The 21,616-nt window shown below is 49.4% G+C and overlaps 1 protein-coding gene across 1 annotated transcript in view; it reads right to left on the bottom strand.

The window, feature by feature from the left end:
- LOC138644541 (sodium channel protein type 2 subunit alpha-like) overlaps positions 1–21,616 on the bottom strand; it is a 187,359-nt gene that overhangs the window by 80,198 nt on the left and 85,545 nt on the right. Inside the window, exon 9 of the mRNA XM_069733065.1 lies at positions 14,492–14,633. Within this exon, the coding sequence (XP_069589166.1) occupies positions 14,492–14,633 (142 nt within the window). The remainder of the gene's footprint in view (positions 1–14,491; positions 14,634–21,616) is intronic.

Raw genomic sequence — 21,616 nt, 5'->3', positions numbered from 1 at the left:
TGGCTCTCAGCTCCTCCCCTGCAGTATACACCCCCCTGCTGGCTCTCAGCTCCTCCCCTGCAGTATACACCCTCCTGCTGGCTCTCGGCTCCTCCCCTGCAGTATACACCCTCCTGCTGGCTCTCAGCTCCTCTCCTGCAGTATACACCCTCCTGCTGGCTCTCAGCTCCTCCCCTGCAGTATACACCCTCCTGCTGGCTCTCAGCTCCTCCCCTGCAGTATACACCCCCCTGCTGGCTCTCAGCTCCTCCCCTGCAGTATACACCCTCCTGCTGGCTCTCGGCTCCTCCCCTGCAGTATACACCCTCCTGCTGGCTCTCAGCTCCTCCCCTGCAGTATACAGCCCCCTGCTGGCTCTCAGCTCCTCTCCTGCAGTATACACCCTCCTGCCGGCTCTCAGCTCCTCCCCTGCAGTATACACCCTCCTGCTGGCTCTCAGCTCCTCCCCTGCAGTATAAACCCTCCTGCTGGCTCTCAGCTCCTCCCCTGCAGTATACACCCTCCTGCTGGCTCTCGGCTCCTCCCCTGCAGTATACACCCTCCTGCTGGCTACCAGCTCCTCCCCTGCAGTATAAACCCTCCTGCTGGCTCTCGGCTCCTCCCCTGCAGTATACACCCTCCTGCTGGCTCTCGGCTCCTCCCCTGCAGTATACACCCTCCTGCTGGCTCTCAGCTCCTCCCCTGCAGTATAAACCCTCCTGCTGGCTCTCAGCTCCTCCCCTGCAGTATACACCCTCCTGCTGGCTCTCGGCTCCTCCCCTGCAGTATACACCCTCCTGCTGGCTCTCAGCTCCTCCCCTGCAGTATAAACCCTCCTGCTGGCTCTCGGCTCCTCCCCTGCAGTATACACCCTCCTGCTGGCTCTCGGCTCCTCCCCTGCAGTATACACCCTCCTGCTGGCTACCAGCTCCTCCCCTGCAGTATACACCCTCCTGCTGGCTCTCAGCTCCTCCCCTGCAGTATACACCCTCCTGCTGGCTCTCAGCTCCTCCCCTGCAGTATACACCCCCCTGCTGGCTCTCGGCTCCTCCCCTGCAGTATACACCCTCCTGCTGGCTCTCGGCTCCTCCCCTGCAGTATACACCCCCCTGCTGGCTCTCAGCTCCTCCCCTGCAGTATACACCCCCCTGCTGTCTCTCAGCTCCTCCCCTGCAGTATACACCCCCCTGCTGGCTCTCAGCTCCTCCCCTGCAGTATACACCTCCTGCTGGCTCTCAGCTCCTCCCCTGCAGTATACACCCTCCTGCTGTCTCTCAGCTCCTCCCCTGCAGTATACACCCTCCTGCTGGCTCTCGGCTCCTCCCCTGCAGTATGCACCCCCCTGCTGGCTCTCAGCTCCTCCCCTGCAGTATACACCCCCCTGCTGGCTCTCAGCTCCTCCCCTGCAGTATACACCCTCCTGCTGGCTCTCGGCTCCTCCCCTGCAGTATACACCCCCCTGCTGGCTCTCAGCTCCTCCCCTGCAGTATACACCCCCCTGCTGGCTCTCAGCTCCTCCCCTGCAGTATACACCCCCCTGCTGGCTCTCAGCTCCTCCCCTGCAGTATACACCCTCCTGCTGGCTCTCAGCTCCTCCCCTGCAGTATACACCCTCCTGCTGGCTCTCAGCTCCTCCCCTGCAGTATACACCCTCCTGCTGGCTCTCAGCTCCTCCCCTGCAGTATACACCCTCCTGCTGGCTCTCAGCTCCTCCCCTGCAGTATACACCCTCCTGCTGGCTCTCAGCTCCTCCCCTGCAGTATACACCCCCCTGCTGGCTCTCAGCTCCTCCCCTGCAGTATACACCCTCCTGCTGGCTCTCGGCTCCTCCCCTGCAGTATACACCCTCCTGCTGGCTCTCAGCTCCTCCCCTGCAGTATACAGCCCCCTGCTGGCTCTCAGCTCCTCTCCTGCAGTATACACCCTCCTGCCGGCTCTCAGCTCCTCCCCTGCAGTATACACCCTCCTGCTGGCTCTCAGCTCCTCCCCTGCAGTATAAACCCTCCTGCTGGCTCTCAGCTCCTCCCCTGCAGTATACACCCTCCTGCTGGCTCTCGGCTCCTCCCCTGCAGTATACACCCTCCTGCTGGCTACCAGCTCCTCCCCTGCAGTATAAACCCTCCTGCTGGCTCTCGGCTCCTCCCCTGCAGTATACACCCTCCTGCTGGCTCTCGGCTCCTCCCCTGCAGTATACACCCTCCTGCTGGCTCTCAGCTCCTCCCCTGCAGTATAAACCCTCCTGCTGGCTCTCAGCTCCTCCCCTGCAGTATACACCCTCCTGCTGGCTCTCGGCTCCTCCCCTGCAGTATACACCCTCCTGCTGGCTCTCAGCTCCTCCCCTGCAGTATAAACCCTCCTGCTGGCTCTCGGCTCCTCCCCTGCAGTATACACCCTCCTGCTGGCTCTCGGCTCCTCCCCTGCAGTATACACCCTCCTGCTGGCTACCAGCTCCTCCCCTGCAGTATACACCCTCCTGCTGGCTCTCAGCTCCTCCCCTGCAGTATACACCCTCCTGCTGGCTCTCAGCTCCTCCCCTGCAGTATACACCCCCCTGCTGGCTCTCGGCTCCTCCCCTGCAGTATACACCCTCCTGCTGGCTCTCGGCTCCTCCCCTGCAGTATACACCCCCCTGCTGGCTCTCAGCTCCTCCCCTGCAGTATACACCCCCCTGCTGTCTCTCAGCTCCTCCCCTGCAGTATACACCCCCCTGCTGGCTCTCAGCTCCTCCCCTGCAGTATACACCTCCTGCTGGCTCTCAGCTCCTCCCCTGCAGTATACACCCTCCTGCTGTCTCTCAGCTCCTCCCCTGCAGTATACACCCTCCTGCTTGCTCTCGGCTCCTCCCCTGCAGTATGCACCCCCCTGCTGGCTCTCAGCTCCTCCCCTGCAGTATACACCCCCCTGCTGGCTCTCAGCTCCTCCCCTGCAGTATACACCCTCCTGCTGGCTCTCGGCTCCTCCCCTGCAGTATACACCCCCCTGCTGGCTCTCAGCTCCTCCCCTGCAGTATACACCCCCCTGCTGGCTCTCAGCTCCTCCCCTGCAGTATACACCCCCCTGCTGGCTCTCAGCTCCTCCCCTGCAGTATACACCCTCCTGCTGGCTCTCAGCTCCTCCCCTGCAGTATACACCCTCCTGCTGGCTCTCAGCTCCTCCCCTGCAGTATACACCCTCCTGCTGGCTCTCAGCTCCTCCCCTGCAGTATACACCCTCCTGCTGGCTCTCAGCTCCTCCCCTGCAGTATACACCCTCCTGCTGGCTCTCAGCTCCTCCCCTGCAGTATACACCCCCCTGCTGGCTCTCAGCTCCTCCCCTGCAGTATACACCCTCCTGCTGGCTCTCAGCTCCTCCCCTGCAGTATACACCCTCCTGCTGGCTCTCAGCTCCTCCCCTGCAGTATACACCCTCCTGCTGGCTCTCAGCTCCTCCCCTGCAGTATACACCCTCCTGCTGGCTCTCAGCTCCTCCCCTGCAGTATACACCCTCCTGCTGGCTCTCAGCTCCTCCCCTGCAGTATACACCCCCCTGCTGGCTCTCAGCTCCTCCCCTGCAGTATACACCCTCCTGCTGGCTCTCGGCTCCTCCCCTGCAGTATACACCCTCCTGCTGGCTCTCAGCTCCTCCCCTGCAGTATACAGCCCCCTGCTGGCTCTCAGCTCCTCTCCTGCAGTATACACCCTCCTGCCGGCTCTCAGCTCCTCCCCTGCAGTATACACCCTCCTGCTGGCTCTCAGCTCCTCCCCTGCAGTATAAACCCTCCTGCTGGCTCTCAGCTCCTCCCCTGCAGTATACACCCTCCTGCTGGCTCTCGGCTCCTCCCCTGCAGTATACACCCTCCTGCTGGCTACCAGCTCCTCCCCTGCAGTATAAACCCTCCTGCTGGCTCTCGGCTCCTCCCCTGCAGTATACACCCTCCTGCTGGCTCTCGGCTCCTCCCCTGCAGTATACACCCTCCTGCTGGCTCTCAGCTCCTCCCCTGCAGTATAAACCCTCCTGCTGGCTCTCAGCTCCTCCCCTGCAGTATACACCCTCCTGCTGGCTCTCGGCTCCTCCCCTGCAGTATACACCCTCCTGCTGGCTCTCAGCTCCTCCCCTGCAGTATAAACCCTCCTGCTGGCTCTCGGCTCCTCCCCTGCAGTATACACCCTCCTGCTGGCTCTCGGCTCCTCCCCTGCAGTATACACCCTCCTGCTGGCTACCAGCTCCTCCCCTGCAGTATACACCCTCCTGCTGGCTCTCAGCTCCTCCCCTGCAGTATACACCCTCCTGCTGGCTCTCAGCTCCTCCCCTGCAGTATACACCCCCCTGCTGGCTCTCGGCTCCTCCCCTGCAGTATACACCCTCCTGCTGGCTCTCGGCTCCTCCCCTGCAGTATACACCCCCCTGCTGGCTCTCAGCTCCTCCCCTGCAGTATACACCCCCCTGCTGTCTCTCAGCTCCTCCCCTGCAGTATACACCCCCCTGCTGGCTCTCAGCTCCTCCCCTGCAGTATACACCTCCTGCTGGCTCTCAGCTCCTCCCCTGCAGTATACACCCTCCTGCTGTCTCTCAGCTCCTCCCCTGCAGTATACACCCTCCTGCTGGCTCTCGGCTCCTCCCCTGCAGTATGCACCCCCCTGCTGGCTCTCAGCTCCTCCCCTGCAGTATACACCCCCCTGCTGGCTCTCAGCTCCTCCCCTGCAGTATACACCCTCCTGCTGGCTCTCGGCTCCTCCCCTGCAGTATACACCCCCCTGCTGGCTCTCAGCTCCTCCCCTGCAGTATACACCCCCCTGCTGGCTCTCAGCTCCTCCCCTGCAGTATACACCCCCCTGCTGGCTCTCAGCTCCTCCCCTGCAGTATACACCCTCCTGCTGGCTCTCAGCTCCTCCCCTGCAGTATACACCCTCCTGCTGGCTCTCAGCTCCTCCCCTGCAGTATACACCCTCCTGCTGGCTCTCAGCTCCTCCCCTGCAGTATACACCCTCCTGCTGGCTCTCAGCTCCTCCCCTGCAGTATACACCCTCCTGCTGGCTCTCAGCTCCTCCCCTGCAGTATACACCCCCCTGCTGGCTCTCAGCTCCTCCCCTGCAGTATACACCCTCCTGCTGGCTCTCGGCTCCTCCCCTGCAGTATACACCCTCCTGCTGGCTCTCAGCTCCTCCCCTGCAGTATACAGCCCCCTGCTGGCTCTCAGCTCCTCTCCTGCAGTATACACCCTCCTGCCGGCTCTCAGCTCCTCCCCTGCAGTATACACCCTCCTGCTGGCTCTCAGCTCCTCTCCTGCAGTATAAACCCTCCTGCTGGCTCTCAGCTCCTCCCCTGCAGTATACACCCTCCTGCTGGCTCTCAGCTCCTCCCCTGCAGTATAAACCCTCCTGCTGGCTCTCAGCTCCTCCCCTACAGTATACACCCTCCTGCTGGCTCTCAGCTCCTCCCCGCAGTATAAACCCTCCTGCTGGCTCTCAGCTCCTCCCCTGCAGTATACACCCTCCTGCTGGCTCTCAGCTCCTCCCCTGCAGTATACACCCCCCTGCTGGCTCTCAGCTCCTCCCCTGCAGTATACACCCTCCTGCTGGCTCTCGGCTCCTCCCCTGCAGTATACACCCTCCTGCTGGCTCTCGGCTCCTCCCCTGCAGTATACACCCTCCTGCTGGCTACCAGCTCCTCCCCTGCAGTATACACCCTCCTGCTGGCTCTCAGCTCCTCCCCTGCAGTATACACCCTCCTGCTGGCTCTCAGCTCCTCCCCTGCAGTATACACCCTCCTGCTGGCTCTCAGCTAACCAGTTCTTGCTTAGTGTCTGTAGGAGGCACATGGGTCTGTTTCAGACCCCAACGTTTTTATTTTATTGTTTACTTTTCTGTAAATTTTTATTTTTTAATTAACGGAGTGAAGGGGGCGACGGTTCCTTTCAAGGTTCCGATCTCCCCCGAACCATCAACAGGCGAGCATGGCGAGTATACCTCCCCGTACCCTCTCCTGCGACGTGGGAAGCCATGCCTGAGCTCACTTCAGGGGCGACGGTTTCTTCACGGTCCCGATCTCCCCACACCAGCAGCAGGCGACCACATGGAGTGTCGCCTCCATGTATCCTCTCCTGGAGCCAGGCCTAATGCCGGACAACTGGCCCTGTCCACCCGGACTGAGCTCCGTGGATGTACAGAGGCCCCTCTCTATGGCGTCCGAGCAGCCCCCACTGTCCCACCACTGTGAAAGCGGATGGCAGAAGGAGGCGGACGGTTCCTCTCCACCTCCCTAACAAATGGATGATGGATTGAGGCTTATCCCTGCACCGTCCACGCTGCACAGAACAGCGCTGAAACCCACATCCGCGGCGGCTCCATGCCGGGACGCGCACCAATGGTGAGTGGATCCATCTTCAGTGGGATATTCACATGCTGACAGGCAGCCTCAGCCACTTCCCTGTGGCCCACCTCTCTGAGGTAACGCTCTGGATGGCTGCAAAAATTTAGCCCCTGGCTTCGGCCAATTTGTAGGCCGCATCCTGGAAGTCTTGCCTAGAACGCCCCGCTGGTGACTTCCGCCGGCTACAGAAATTTAGGCCCCGGCTTAGGCCTATTCAACATCGTGTCTGTGGCTCCGCCCCCCAAATTGGCGCTTCTCGCTCTCTGCGAGATTTTATCAACTCTGCAACTCCCGGTGGCCATCTTGGTCCACCCGGCCAGCTCACACTGGGGTGACAGTATTTTTGCATTAAAGGGGCACATCGACTCTACATCAGTACCCGGGTAAGGAAGTACCTGGTCTTAAAGGCATATGGCCAGTATTCCCAGTCTTAAAGGCGCATGACCAGTATTCCCTGGTCTTAAAGGCATGTGGCCAGGATTCCCAGTCTTAAAGGCGCATGACCAGTATTTCCTGGTCTTAAAAGCACATGACCAGTATTCCCTGGTCTTAAAGGCATGTGGCCAGGATTCCCAGACTTAAAGGCGCATGACCAGTATTCCCTGGTCTTAAAGGCGCATGACCAGTATTCCCTGGTCTTAAAGGTGCATGACCAGTATTCTCTGGTCTTAAAGGTGCATGACCAGTATTCTGTGGTCTTAAAGGTGCTTGACCAGTATTCTCTGGTCTTAAAGGTGCATGACCAGTATTCCCTGGTCTTAAAGGTGCATGACCAGTATTCTCTGGTCTTAAAGGTGCATGACCAGTATTCTGTGGTCTTAAAGGTGCTTGACCAGTATTCTCTGGTCTTAAAGGTGCATGACCAGTTTTCTCTGGTCTTAAAGGTGCATGACCAGTATTCTCTGGTCTTAAAGGTGCATGTCCAGTATTCTCTGGTCTTAAAGGTGCATGTCCAGTATTCTCTGGTCTTAAAGGTGCATGACCAGTATTCTCTGGTCTTAAAGGTGCATGACCAGTATTTCCTGCTCTTAAAGGTGCATGACCAGTATTCCCTGGTCTTAAAGGTGCATGACCAGTATTCTCTGGTCTTAAAGGCGCATGACCAGTATTCTCTGGTCTTAAAGGCGCATGACCAGTATTCCCTGGTCTTAAAGGCACATGACCAGTATTCCCTGCTCTTAAAGGTGCATGACCAGTATTCCCTGGTCTTAAAGGTGCATGACCAGTATTCTCTGGTTTTAAAGGCGCATGACCAGTATTCTCTGGTCTTAAAGGCGCATGACCAGTATTCTCTGGTCTTAAAGGCGCATGGCCAGTATTCCCTGGTCTTAAAGGCGCATGACCAGTATTTCCTGGGCGCATGACCAGTATTCCCTGGTCTTAAAGGCGCATGACCAGTATTCTCGGTTCTTAAAGGCGCATGACCAGTATTCCCTGGTCTTAAAGGCTTATGACCAGTATTTCCTGGTCTTAAAGGTGCATGACCAGTATTCCCTGGTCTTAAAGGCGCTTGATCAGTCCGAGGAGCCCTCCGCCGCCGACCCCAGCTTTATCTTCTAGTTCCCCTCAGTGGACTTCTTCACTGACCAATCCATGGTTCTCGGACCAAGAAATTGAATCCCTCTGTGTACCCTCTGTGTTTGGAGTGCTCGCAGGACCAATATACATGGTCCCTATCCTACATGGGAGCCGTCGGTTAGCAGGGGCCGCAAGTATTCTAGAAACGTGCAGGCGCCTAGAAACATACAGGCATCTAGAAAACGGAAGTTTTTCGTTTCCTGCTCCCTCACCAATGATTTGATGACAACAAGGCTCTGAATAGGGATTGGATATTGCCTGAGCTTGCCAGAGCTTCAGAGACTAAACTCCCTCGAGAGCATTTGCCATTCAATTCGGATAAGCGATTCACTGGACAGAAGCCTCTACGTGGGATGCCATGCCTGGCCTGTTTTTTTTTTTTTTTTTTTAAGGGCGACGGGTCCTTTAAAGGGCACCGATCTCCCCACACCATCAACAGACGAGCACACGGAGTGTCGTCTCCATGTTTCCTCTTCTGCATCCAGGCCTAACGCCAGACAACCTGTCCTGTCCACCTGGAGACCTGAACTCTGTGGACATATAGAGGCACCCTTTTTAGCGGACGAGCTCCCCCCTCTGCATCACCACTATTTAGTGGATGATGCAAGAGGGCGGACAATTCCTCTCCACTTCCCTGTTAAGAGGTTGATGGATCGAGGGTTCCTAATTTTTATCTCCGCACCGTGAAAAGAGGAGATGGCAAGAGACTATGACCTGCTGGATGCAGCCGCACATTCTGCCATGGGGCAGTTTAACCGGGTAGAATCTCCTGTGGTATACCTCCCAGTATCCCTACCTGATGGGTCATCAATTAAAAATACCACGGACTGTCAGATAGCAAATCTGGTTCGTTCCGTCTTGCGGCTTCGGGTCCAGCGCTCTATCCTCCCTAGTGGCCGCATGGATTGCTAGAGCAATGGTCTCCTGGCTGGAGACCTTAACTACCTTGATTCACACCAGCAACAACTGGCCAATCAAATCTTTTGAGCGGGAGACTGACAAAGGCTTGTATAAGGATTGTCCAGCACAGTCTAGATCTAAGGGATCTTGGTTCCAAACAGGGGAACGAAAAGTAAGATCGACCCTGGACCTCAAACTTCTAACAACCTTTGACATGGTCCTCCTTCTTTGGATGGAGTCCCTCCGCTCAGCCATTACTTCAACAGAAAAAGGTGCAGTTTCCGGCATCCATCGACATTCGGGTTGCTTGCCCTCTGCAAAAATTCCTTCGCCTTTCCATTCGTCAACAGCATTTTCAAGTCACAACCTTGTCCTTCGGCCTTGCTTCCGCACCCAGAGTGTTTGCTCGGGTCATGGCGGATGTCATGTTTCTCTTGCACTCTAGAGGAATGCTCGTCCTGCCCTGTTTGGTCTGTCTAGCCGCCCTTCCAGGACTACGCTGAGTCGTCTATATCTCTTGCGATACCTTCTCTCCTGGGCTGGCAGCTACACTTAGACAAGTTCTCCTCATTTCCAGCCCAGCAGATATCCTTTTTGAGGATGATCCTGCACACTTCTAGAAGGATGGTAATTTTTCCTCGAGACAAGGTCATGGCCCTTCAACAGGGAGCTCGCGCAAGGAGAGTTCTGAGGACTTGATTACTCACCCCCTCATTTCATTCGATTTGCTAAGAGAGTTCTGAGCAAAAATGGTGACGACAATGGAAGCGGTTTCCTTCTCTCCGCTCGTTTTCAGCAAGTCAACCAGACTTTCAGACAATAGTCTCTGAGCTCCTTCTTCATCCAGGGCCTTTCTCCCGGTTCAATGGTTATTAGTAACTTCCAATGCCAGTCTTCTTCTCCCCATCATTGTTCTGGAGATCCGAACGGTAGTCTTACAGCAGGTCCACTGCCTTCTGGTGGGTCTCCCTATCCGAATTCAATTGGATAATGCCACGGCGGTGCCTTACGTCAGTCATCTAGCAGGTACCCACGGTCAGGCGCCATGACCGAGGTACCTCACTTTCTCTGATGGGCCGAAGTCTATTATTCGGTGATCTCGGCAGTATATATCCCAGTACTAGAACTCTGAACGGCAAACAAATTCAGCCATCAGGGTTCCGCCTCAAGTCAGTGGGAACTTCACCCCGAAGTCTTCCATCAGATCTGTCCTTACTGGAGCTCTCCAGTTGTAGGTGGGATGACATCCAGACTGGAGGCCAATGTACTCGAGTTCGTGGTTCGGCCTCGAGATCCAAGAGCCATCGCTCTCCATGCTCTGGTTCTGCCGTGGTACCAGTTTCCATAACTCCCCTTCCACTGCTTCCGAAAGCCTTTCGGAAGCAGAAAGGGGCCCCAGTGATCCTCAGAGATCCGCACTGACCATGTCCATTTTTTTTTTGTTTGCGGAGCTAGTATCTTCTCGCCTTATCGCAGCACAACCGCAAGTAGGGACTTTCTCACAGGGAGTTTTCACACGTAGTTATTCCCTATCGCATACCGTTAGATCATTGGGACCTTATTATTCCTAGGAGCCTTACAGTAGGCTCCTTTTTCATTCGGGCAGACTTTACTATCAGGGAAAGTCGTCCCGTTCTCCTCTGCGATATTCTCACTCTGACGAGTCTTCGGAGCTAGCTTCTCTGCTCTTCCAGACTTTTTTCCCTTATTTCCTTCGAGGCAAGGTTGTCCTCAGGCCATCTCCATCCCTTGTTACCAAGGTGGTACTGTATTACCACTGTTATGAGGGCATAGTTGTTCCCTCATCTCATTTGGCTCCAGTCCACAAAATGGAATAAGATCCCCCATATTCTGGACGAAGTGAGTGCTCTGAGTAGGTACGTCTTGAGGATGGCGTCCTTCTAAAGGTTGGATGTTTTATTTGGGCTTCCTGACGGTAGAGGAAGGCTTCCTGACATTTTCAGGAAGGGTTTAGCCGTTTCATCGACCATGATAACATGGTGAATTCTTTTCACCATCCAGGAGTCCTTCCGTGCTAGATGTCAGCCTATCTCCCTGTCTATCGAGGGTTCTAGGCACCAGGCGTCAGCAAGGCACGCCTGCAAGCTTGCGGATTCGTCCAGTCCGCATGCATTCTTGAAGCACTATAATTCCCACACTTCCACAGATGTGAGTCTGGGCAGGCGGACTCTGGAGGCCGCGGTGGCGCACTTGTAAGTAGCAGTTACACAGGGCCTGATCTGTTGCTGTCCCCACCCAGGGACTGCTTTGGGACATCCCACGGTCTGTGTCCCCCAATGAGGCGAAGGAGAAATAGGGATTTTTGTGTACTCACCGTAAAATCCTTTTCTCCGAGCCATTCATTGGGGGACACAGCTCCCACCCTGTTATTAGCTTATGATTGTTTTTTATAATCTGACATGCTATACTCTCATATATAATATGACATGCTATACGCTCATATATTGTTATTGATCTCCTACTGCTTTTGCACCGAACTGGTTAGCTGAGAGCCAGCAGGAGGGTTTATACTGCAGGGGAGGAGCTAACTTTTTTTGTATCACTTAGTGTCAGCCTCCTATTGGCAGCAGCATACACCCACGTTCTGTGTCCCCCAATGAATGGCTCGGAGAAAAGGATTTTACCGTGAGTACACAAAAATCCCTATTTTTGCGCTATAGTCGATGTCCCTTCTCCTTTGGTTTGAGAGGTAAAGATTTACACCACCATTGCTCTATTCATACTCTTTTTTTACCGAGGTTCGGGAAAAGTGGACAGGCGATTCTCTTTTCACTTTATTGAAAAGGTATCTGAGTTGTTGGATCATTACCAAAACACCCAGACCCATCATATTACCTATCTTCGATCTGCCATAAAGTGTGTTTTTTATGGTTACGTTCCCACATAGGATTTTTGCGGCAGACCTCTCACAGGAAAAATGACACAGAGAAATCCTCAGTGGTAAATAACTCTGAAAATAGTATTGCGAAAATGGTGCAGTCAAGGTTATGTTCTCGGAGTCACATTATTGAATTCATCGGGGGTAACACCTAAAACCCATAGAGCATGGGCTCCAACTTGCCTCTGATGAAGCCATAGTCTATGGAAATGGAGACTTTGGACTCCATTTGTGGGTTAGATTTTTTGAGGGGAGCTCTATAATATCGAAAATAATAGTGTCCAAAGCCACAATGCATGGCTAAGAGTGAAACACAATACACCCCGACGTCCACAGGATAAACTGAGATACAGATTTGAAATCCACTGTGCTTCTCAATTTACGCTGCGGATATTTTCTGCATGCTCACTACTGCTACTATAAATCACCATGGATTTTCAGAGCTGAAAATCTGCTGTGTTTTCGCAACACTGGAACATACCGTAAAGATGAAAAGAACTGATGGAGTGCAGCAAACATTTCGTAATTAATGACTTGTGCTACGATCAGATCCTTCCTTTGATCTAAAAAGATGCACTAAGCAGAAAATACAGATACCTTCAACCTAAAAGACAACCTGTCAACAGTATCTAGTCTACTTGATGACAGTTTCCAGGTAGCAACAGTGGAAATAAAATAATAGAATGGTAAGGAGTAGGGGTGAACAAGCACTAAAATGTTCGGATGCTCGTTACACGAACTGAGCAATTCGTAATGCTCGTATGCTCGTTTCGAGTAACGAGTATAATGGCAGTCAATGAGAAATTCATTTTACCAGTAGACCCTACAAGGACGTTTGGGGTGGGCAGTGAAAATGTTGAAATGGATAAAAAAAAGTGCTGAATGGAAGGAGAACATCATGGGGAAGATCATTGGAATTATCTCTGACTGACAGATCGCTGCTCAGAACAATGATGTCACACTTTTACTCCAGTTTAAGGACTGATAATAAAACCTTCAAGATCGACGAGAAACTGAAGTTTATAGGAAAAAAATGTTAAGAAACATTATTTCCTGTCTAATGACTTGTATATATGGCAAAATTTATAAAGGATTTAAAAAATAATAATAATGTAAGTAACCCAAAATTGAAATTTTTATAAAAACAGTGGAAATTTCAGTGTAATTTATGAACGAAGCAAGAACTTTCAAAAATTTGATGTAATAGAGACTCAGATACACTCTTAACTAGACATAAAGGAGGGCTTCATACACATTCTGCTCAAATGATCATATAGTGGGACTCTCAGGCTCCTAAAGGCTGTGCACTAAGGGCAGAGCCTGCCAAAAAATACACTAACCACATTAAACTGTATGGATTACTAATTCAACCCCCAAAAAGTTGAACTTTTTTGTAGTATATATATATTATTATAGTATATATATAGTATATAGTATATAGTATATATAGTATATATATAGTATATAGTATATAGTATATATATATAGTATATATATATATATATATATATATATATATATATATATATATATATATATATATATATATATATATGTAACACCAACCATGTTAAACTGTATGGATGACTAATTGAATCCAGAAAAAAAAATTGAACGGTTATTTGGAGTTTCATACACCCCCATAATGTAACACTACCCACATTAAACTCTATGGATGACTAATCGAACCCAGAATTTTGTTTTGGAGTTTTATATATCATCGTGATAGAACACAAACCATGTTAAACTCTATGGATGACTAATTCAAGCTAGAAAAAATTGTGAACCTTTTTTTTTGAGTTTTGTATACCACCGCAATGTAGCACACTAAGCACGTTAAACTGTATGGATGACTATATATTCAATTTTTTCACCCCCCCAAACAAATTGAGGTCATGTGCAGCAGCTATGTATTTAGAAACGGACTGCCAAGCCCTAAGCCCTGCCTAGAGGCTGTTTTCTGCCACTCTCCCGGCTCCTTCAACAGTCATAGGCTAAATGCAGAATGTATCTGATACGTACAGCAAAGCACATTATTAGTCCCCCTTAGAATGACTGTTAGGCTAAGTTCACATTTGCTTTTGACTGGTCTGCGTATGGCTGTGTACTTCCTCCCTTAAGCTCCGCCTACGCTCCGCCTACTTCCTCATATGTCATGCATTGTCCTGCGTACCTATTTTTAACACTGGGTACACAGGGACATGTCTTGAATGCGGATGCATCCGCATGCGGCGTTTTGACGTTCCCACCGACCGCACGGGAACGGAACCATGCACTACTGATACAGACTATAGCCATTCCATGGCTGAGATTGTTAAAGGAGGTGTCCAACTTTTGGGACAATTTTTATTTTACTTAAATGCATGTATTTGAAGATAAATATAATTTTTGTAATTGGTTTTCATTAAAAAATGTTGCAAGGTTTGCATTGCCAATTGATGGCTGGAGAATGAGTTAACTGAGAATCTGTCAATCATCCCACCGTTATGGTCTGATGCGGAGTTTGTAATTATTTTGTCTATTTTTTTCTGAGCCGCTCTCAGTTGATTTATGACCACAGACAACATCAAGATTGAATGTGTAGGAAAACAAAACGGACCGTATCTAAAAGCCAAACGTTGCAAGATTTTTCATGAAATACAATTGGAAAAATTATTTTTTAGCCCCCAAATACATGCATTTATGCAAGAAAAAAGATCATCCCCTTAATTGTTATGGTGATACTGTGGATAAGGTGTGCCCAGTGCCCACAATCAGCAAAGTGCAGTATTCATATCCATACCATACCTTCATATACAGGTGTTCCCAGGCGTCCTGAGTCATCAGTCGAAACAGAGATAAAAATGCCCAGCCAAAAGTGTCAAAGCTTGTATATCCGTAATTAGGGTTCCTTCCGACCTTCACACACGTATATGATTCTGGACACTGACTAAATGAAATGATATATTGTGCTGCATTATAAGTCTGATGTATAGTAAAATAATAAAGTAAATCATTGAAAGGTGAAAAAACCTGCATCAGCAAAAACTGCAGTTCCGCTCATGAACTACAGATGGCAACGTACCCAACGCTTACTAAATCATAAAACTGGCACAAGTGACGCAGAGCTGAGGTTGTCAGGGGTAATAGATGTAGACTTGTCAATAGTGATGAGCAAATATACTCATTACTCGAGATTTCTCGAGCACGCTCGGGTGTCCTCCCAGTATTTTTTAGTGTTCGGAGATTTAGTTTTTCTTGCCGCAGCTGAATGATTTACATCTGTTAGTCAGCATAAGTACATGTGGGGATTCCCTAGCAACCAGGCAACCCCCACATGTACTTATGCTGGCTAACAGATGTACACTGTGTGCAGAATTATTAGGCAAGTTGTATTTTAGAGGATTATTTTTATTATTGATCAACAACTATGTTCTCACTGAACCCAAAAGACTCATAAATATCAAAGCTTAATATTTTTGGAAGTTGGAGTGGTTTTTATTTAGATTTGGCTATCTTAGGAGGATATCTGTTTGTGCAGGTAGCTGTTACTGTGCAGAATTATTAGGCAACTTAGTAAAAAAACAAATATATTCCCATCTCACTGGTTTATTTTCACCAGGTAAACCAATATAACTGCACAAAATTTAGAAATAAACATTTCTGACATGCAAAAACAAAGCCCCCCAAAATTAGTGACCAATATAGCCCCCTTTCTTTATGATGACACTCAGCCTTCCATCCATGGATTCTGTCAGTTGCTTGATCTGTTTACGACCAACATTGCGTGCAGCAGCCACCACAGCCTCCCAGACACTGTTCCGAGAGGTGGACTGTTTTCCCTCCCTGTAGATCTCACATTTTATGAGGAACCAAAGGTTCTCTATGGGGTTCAGATCAGATGAACAAGGGGCCATGTCATTATTTTTTCTTCTTTGAGACCTTTACTGGCCAGCCACGCTGTGGAGTAGTTGGAGGCTGTGATGGAGCATTTGTCCTGCATGAAAATCAGGTTTTTCTTGAACGATACCGACTTCTTCCTGTACCGCTGTTTGAAGAAGTTGTCTTCCAGAAACTGGCAGTAGGTCTGGGAGTTGAGCTTCACTCCATCCTCAACCCGAAAAGGTCCCACAAGTTCATCTTTGATGATACCAGCCCATACCAGTACCCCACCTCCACCTTTCTGCGTCTGAGTCGGAGTGGAGCTCTCTGCCCTTTACTGATCCAGCCTCTGGCCCATCCATCTGGCCCATCAAGAGTCACTCTCATTTCATCAGTCCATAAAACCTTTGAAAAGTCAGTCTTAAGATATTTCTTGGCCCAGTCTTGACGTTTTATCTTATGTTTCTTGTTCAAAGGTGGTCGTTTTTCAGCCTTCCTTACCTTGGCCATGTCCCTGAGTATCGCACACCTTGTGCTTTTTGTTACTCCAGTAACGTTGCAGCTCTGAAATATGGCATAACTGGTGGCAAACGGCATCTTGGCAGCTTCACGCTTGATTTTCCTCAATTCATGGGCAGTTATTTTGCGCCTTTTTTGCCCAACATGGTTCTTGCGACCCTGTTGGCTATTTGCCATGAAACGCTTGATTGTTTGGTGATCACGCTTCAAAAGTTTGGCACTTTCTAGACTGCTGCATCCCTCTGCAAGACATCTCACAATTTTGGACTTTTCAGAGCCTGTCAAATCTCTCTTCTGAACCATTTTGCCAAAGAAAAAGAAGTTGCCTAATAATTAAAGGGAACCTGTCACCCCGAAAATCGCGGGTGAGGTAAGCCCACCGGCATCAGCGGCTTATCTACAGCATTCTGTAATGCTGTAGATAAGCCCCCGATGTTACCTGAAAGAGAAGAAAAAGACATTAGATTATACTCACCCAGGGGCGGTCCCGCTGCTGGTCCGGTCGGATGGGTGTCTCCGGTCCGCTGCGGCACCTCCCATCTTCATTCCAAGACGTCCTCTTCTGATCTTCAGCCACGGCTCCGGCGCAGGTGTACTTTGTCTGCCCTGTTGAGGGCAGAGCAAAGTACTGCAGTGCGCAGGTGCCGGGCCTCTATGACCTTTCCGGCGCCTGCGCACTGCAGTACTTTGTTCTGCCCTCAACAGGGCAGACAAAGTACGTCTGCACCAGAGCCGTGGCTGAAGATCAGAAGAGGAAGTCTTGGAATGAAGATGGGAGGCGCCGCAGCGGACCGGAGACACCCATCCGACCGGACCAGCAGCGGGACCGCCCCTGGGTGAGTATAATCCAACGTCTTTTTCTCCTCTTTCAGGTAACATCGGGGGCTCATCTACAGCATTACAGAATGCTGTAGATAAGCCCCTGATGCCGGTGGGCTTACCTCACCCGCGATTTTCGGGGTGACAAGTTCCCTTTAAGCACACCCTATAAGGTTTTGATGTCATTAGACAACACCCCTCCTAATTACAGAGATGCACATCACCTGATTTACTTAATTGGTGGTTGACTCTCAAGCCTGAACAGCTTGGAGTAGGACAACATGTATAAAAAGTATCATGTGATCAAAATACAACTTGCCTAATAATTCTGCACACAGTGTAAATCATTCAGCTGCGGCAAGAAAAACCAAATCTCCGAGCACTAAAAAATACTCGGAGGACACCCGAGCGTGCTCGAGAAATCTCGAGGATCGAGTATATTTGCTCATCATCACTACTTGTCAATCGCTACAGCTCATCATGCTGTATAAGTTTAGGCTTTGTGCTCATTTACATATTATGGCACTTTTTACAATAATAAAAATTGCATTTTTAAAGCGAACCTGTCAGCAAGATTGTGCACAGTAACCTACAGACACTGTCTGGTCGGCACCGTTATACTGATTACAATGACACCTTGGTTTATAAAATCCATCCTGTGGTTGTGTAATCAGAAAGAAGCGAGCAGCGAAACGGCGCCTGTCAGGTGTGGTGAAAACACAGCCCTGCACACAGCATTTTGACCACACGGCTCAGTTCTTGACGGCTATTCGGGTAAAGAATTATCTTATCCTTACTACACTTTATTATATGAGCAATTATAGCATTTATAATGACTCTGCAGCACGGGTTGGCATTAGGCCGGTTTCACACGTCAGTGCCTCTGGTACATGTAGTGACAGTTTTCTCACGTACTGGAGACTCTGACACACGTAAACCCATTCAAATGATGGGTCTATGCACATGTCAGCGGGTTTTCACGGACCGTGTGTCCGTGTGCAAAACATGTAGACTTTTTCCGGCAGCACGTACCGCAATACATCCCGCACACGTGCACACGGAGAACAGTGTACGTGGTGGGAAGCAGCGCTACTGTAACCTGATGTCTCCTGTGTGTGGTGCTGAACCTGGCTTTCATCTTGCAGCAGCGCGAGCAAGGGCCAATGAATTAAAGAAAACCCAACGTGGGGTCCCTCCTATAATTTACAACCAACCCGATAAAACTCACAGGTGCAGGCTGCTATTCTCAGGCTGGTAAGGGGCCATGGATATGGGCCCCCCTAACCTAAAAAAAGCAGACCGCAGCTGCCCAGAAAAGGCGCATCTATTAGATGCCCCCAATTCTAGAGCTTTGCCCGATTCTTCCCACTGCCCTGTAGCATTGGCATATGGGGTAATGAGGGGTTAATGTCACCTTCCTATTGAAAGGTGAGATTAAGCTGGCTTAGTAATGGAGAGGTGTCAATAAGACACATATCCATTACTAATCCCACAAAAGAGTTAATAAAACACATACAGTAAGAAAAGTATTTTAATGAAATAAAACAATACACACAGTTTTTACATCTTTATTCTTCTGCCATTCCAAGCGAAGCCCTCATTCTCCTGTAAAAAATCTTAAAATAATAAACCAACAATATACCCATACCTGTCCGCCGTACAGTCAAGTCCCACGCAGTAATCCATATCTGGGGGTATTTACATTTTACAACCGAGAGCCCTGCTAATGCAACTGCTCCTTGCTGTAAACGACTGGGGAATAAATGAAATGCAGGGAGCTGAGCTTTGGTGACTAGCAGTCCCATCACCGAACCTGCATTCCCTGGTGGCATAAACTCAAATTATCTCTTCAGCGTGGGAAAATCAGCTGGCATTTTCTCACGCTGAAGAGTTCATTTGAGACCATGCCGCCAGAGGGCGCAGCTTCGGTGACGGCACCGCTAGTCACCGAAGCTCCGCTCCCTGCATTTCGTTCATTTCCCAGTCATTTCCAGCTGGGAACGGTCGCATTAGCAGCGCTCCCAGTTGTAAAATGTAAATACCTCCAGATACTGATTACTGCGTGGGACTTGACTGTACGGCGGACAGGTATGGGTATATTGTTGGTTTATTTTAAGATTTTTTACAGGAGAACGAGGGTTTCGCTTGGAATGGCAGAAGAATAAAGATGTAAAAACTGTATGTATTGTTTTATTTTGTTAAAATACTTTTTTCTTACTGTGTGTTTTATTAACTCTTCAACAACTGTTGGATTAGTAACGGAAAGGTGTCTTATTGACACCTCTCCATTACTAAGCCGGCTTAATGTCACTTTACAGTAGGAAGGTGACATTAACCCCTCATTACCCCATATGCCAATGCTACAGGGCAGTGGGAAGAACCTGGCAAAGCTCCAGAATTGTCACATCTAATAGATGCGTCTTTTTTGGGCAGCTGTGGGCTGCTTTTCTTAGGCTGGGGGGCCCATATCCATGGCCCCTTACCAGCCTGAGAACAGTAGCCGCACCTGTGAGTTTTGCCTGGTTGGTTGCAAAATATAGGGGGGACCCCACGTCAGGTTTTTTTTCATCTCTTCTCCACAGCTCGTGCTGCTTCCGGCCGAGCAGGGGAGAAAGGATGACAGCTGGCTTCAGCACCACACGCAGGGGACAGCACTTACTGTAGCGCTGCTTCCCGGTGGCTGTCCGTGTTGTCCTGATGCGGCACACAGCTGCCGCACGTGTGCCACATGGATGTACCACGTGAGCACACGGATAACTCCATTACTGTGTTCTCCGATTCCAGAATTATCTGGATGTGTAAAACCGACCTTATAAAGGAGACCGTTTTCTATCATAGGGATAAAGATACTACAGGGATAAAGATACTGCAGGGATAAAGAGTACTACTTTACCTGCACCACGTATTTATTTATGGTATATTATAAACTTTTTTACTGATCAAGTCCACTCTCTATTTGAATCATTACATATTTATAGTTGATTGTTTTAAGGGTTGAAATAGTTGGTACAATTAAGTCTGTTTACTATACTTTTGAGATTATATATATATATATATATATATATATATATATATATATATATGTACTGTATATATTTGTTTGGTCCGGGCAGATTAATTGGTGATAGATAGTATGCTGTGCCTTTCCCTCCTCTTTTTGGAGTTGTTTTTGTCCTGTCTTTTTTTTAAACCTTTATTGTTATGGATTTTATGAATGAATGAATAAAATTTACTTTTAATTCTATCTTTTGAGTTGGAATTGCTTCTTGTCTAGTGGTAATACCACAATAGACCAATTGTATGCATATGTTCAGAAGTGTCTAACAAGTATCATATCCTGGGACACATTGTATTCATGTGTACAGCATATGCTGTGTTTGTGTGTACAGTGTAAGCTGTGATTGTGTGTAGAGTATAGCCTGTTTGTGTGTGCAGTGTTTATGTGGGTACAGTATATGCTCTGTTTGTATGTACAGTATATGCTGTGTTTATGCATACAGAATATTCTGTGTTTGTGTGTGTACAGTGTAAGCTGTGATTGTATGTACAGTATAGTCTGTGTGTGTGCAGTGATTGTGTGTACAGTATAAGCTATGTTTATGTGTGTATAGTATATGCTGTGTTTATGTGTGTACAGTATAAACTGTGATTGTGTATACAGTATATGCTGTGTTTGTGTACAGTATAGGCTGTGTTTGTGTGTACAGTATATGCTGTGTTTATGTGTGTACAGTATAAGCTGTGTTTGTGTGTACAGTATATGCTGTGTTTCTGTGTACACTCCCTGACAGAAGTTATGTCGCTTATTATTATTATTATTATTATTTATTTATATAGCACCATTGATTCCATGGTGCTGTACATGAGAAGGGGTTACATACAAGTTACAAATATCACATACAGTAAACAAACTAACAATGACGGACTGATACAGAGGGGCGAGGACCCTGCCCTTGCGGGCTTACATTCTACAGGATTATGGGGAAGGAGACAGTAGGTTGAGGGTTGCAGGAGCTCCGGTGTTGGTGAGGCGGTAGCTCCGGTGTTGGTGAGGCGGTAGCTTCGTTGGTGGTGAGGCAGCAGCGGTGTCAGTGCAGGCTGTAGGCTTTCCTGAAGAGATGAGTTTTCAGGTTCCGTCTGAAGGATCCGACTGTGGTTGATAGTCGGACGTGTTGGGGCAGAGAGTTCCAGAGGATGGGGGATATTTGGGAGAAGTCTTGGAGGCGATTGGATGAGGAGCGAATAAGTGTGGAGGAGAGAAGGAGGTCTTGGGAGGACCGGAGGTCACGTGAGGGAAGATATCGGGATCCATGTTATGTACATAAAAGCTTATAATCTGACGTTAAATTCATCCATTGGTTGTATAAATTATTCTTTTGAAAGCTGAAACCCTCCAAAATGTGGTTTAGGTTAAGAAGATAAATTGGCATCAATGCAGAAATATTGATCAGTTAATGGACACAGAATGGGCAGATTTTGGCAAGACAAAAGTTTTGTCGCCTGGTCATATAATGCACCCAATCCTAGTTTACATCCTCACCTGTGCTCAGTAAATGATTGGTTAATTAGTTTGTGTGTATAATAAGAAACCCAGCACCCCAGACCTTCACTTGAACTGCAACTTGAGCTCTGACAACATGCCAAAAATCCACCCTGCGAACAACGCCTGGATTATCAAGAGGCTGAAGACCAGATCCACTGCAGAGGTGGTTG

Source organism: Ranitomeya imitator, chromosome 7 (genome assembly GCF_032444005.1).
Source record: "Ranitomeya imitator isolate aRanImi1 chromosome 7, aRanImi1.pri, whole genome shotgun sequence".
NCBI classification, from domain to species: Eukaryota; Metazoa; Chordata; class Amphibia; order Anura; family Dendrobatidae; genus Ranitomeya; species Ranitomeya imitator.
Note: the sequence above shows the minus strand (reverse complement) of the source record. Positions and strands in the feature narration are given on the sequence as shown.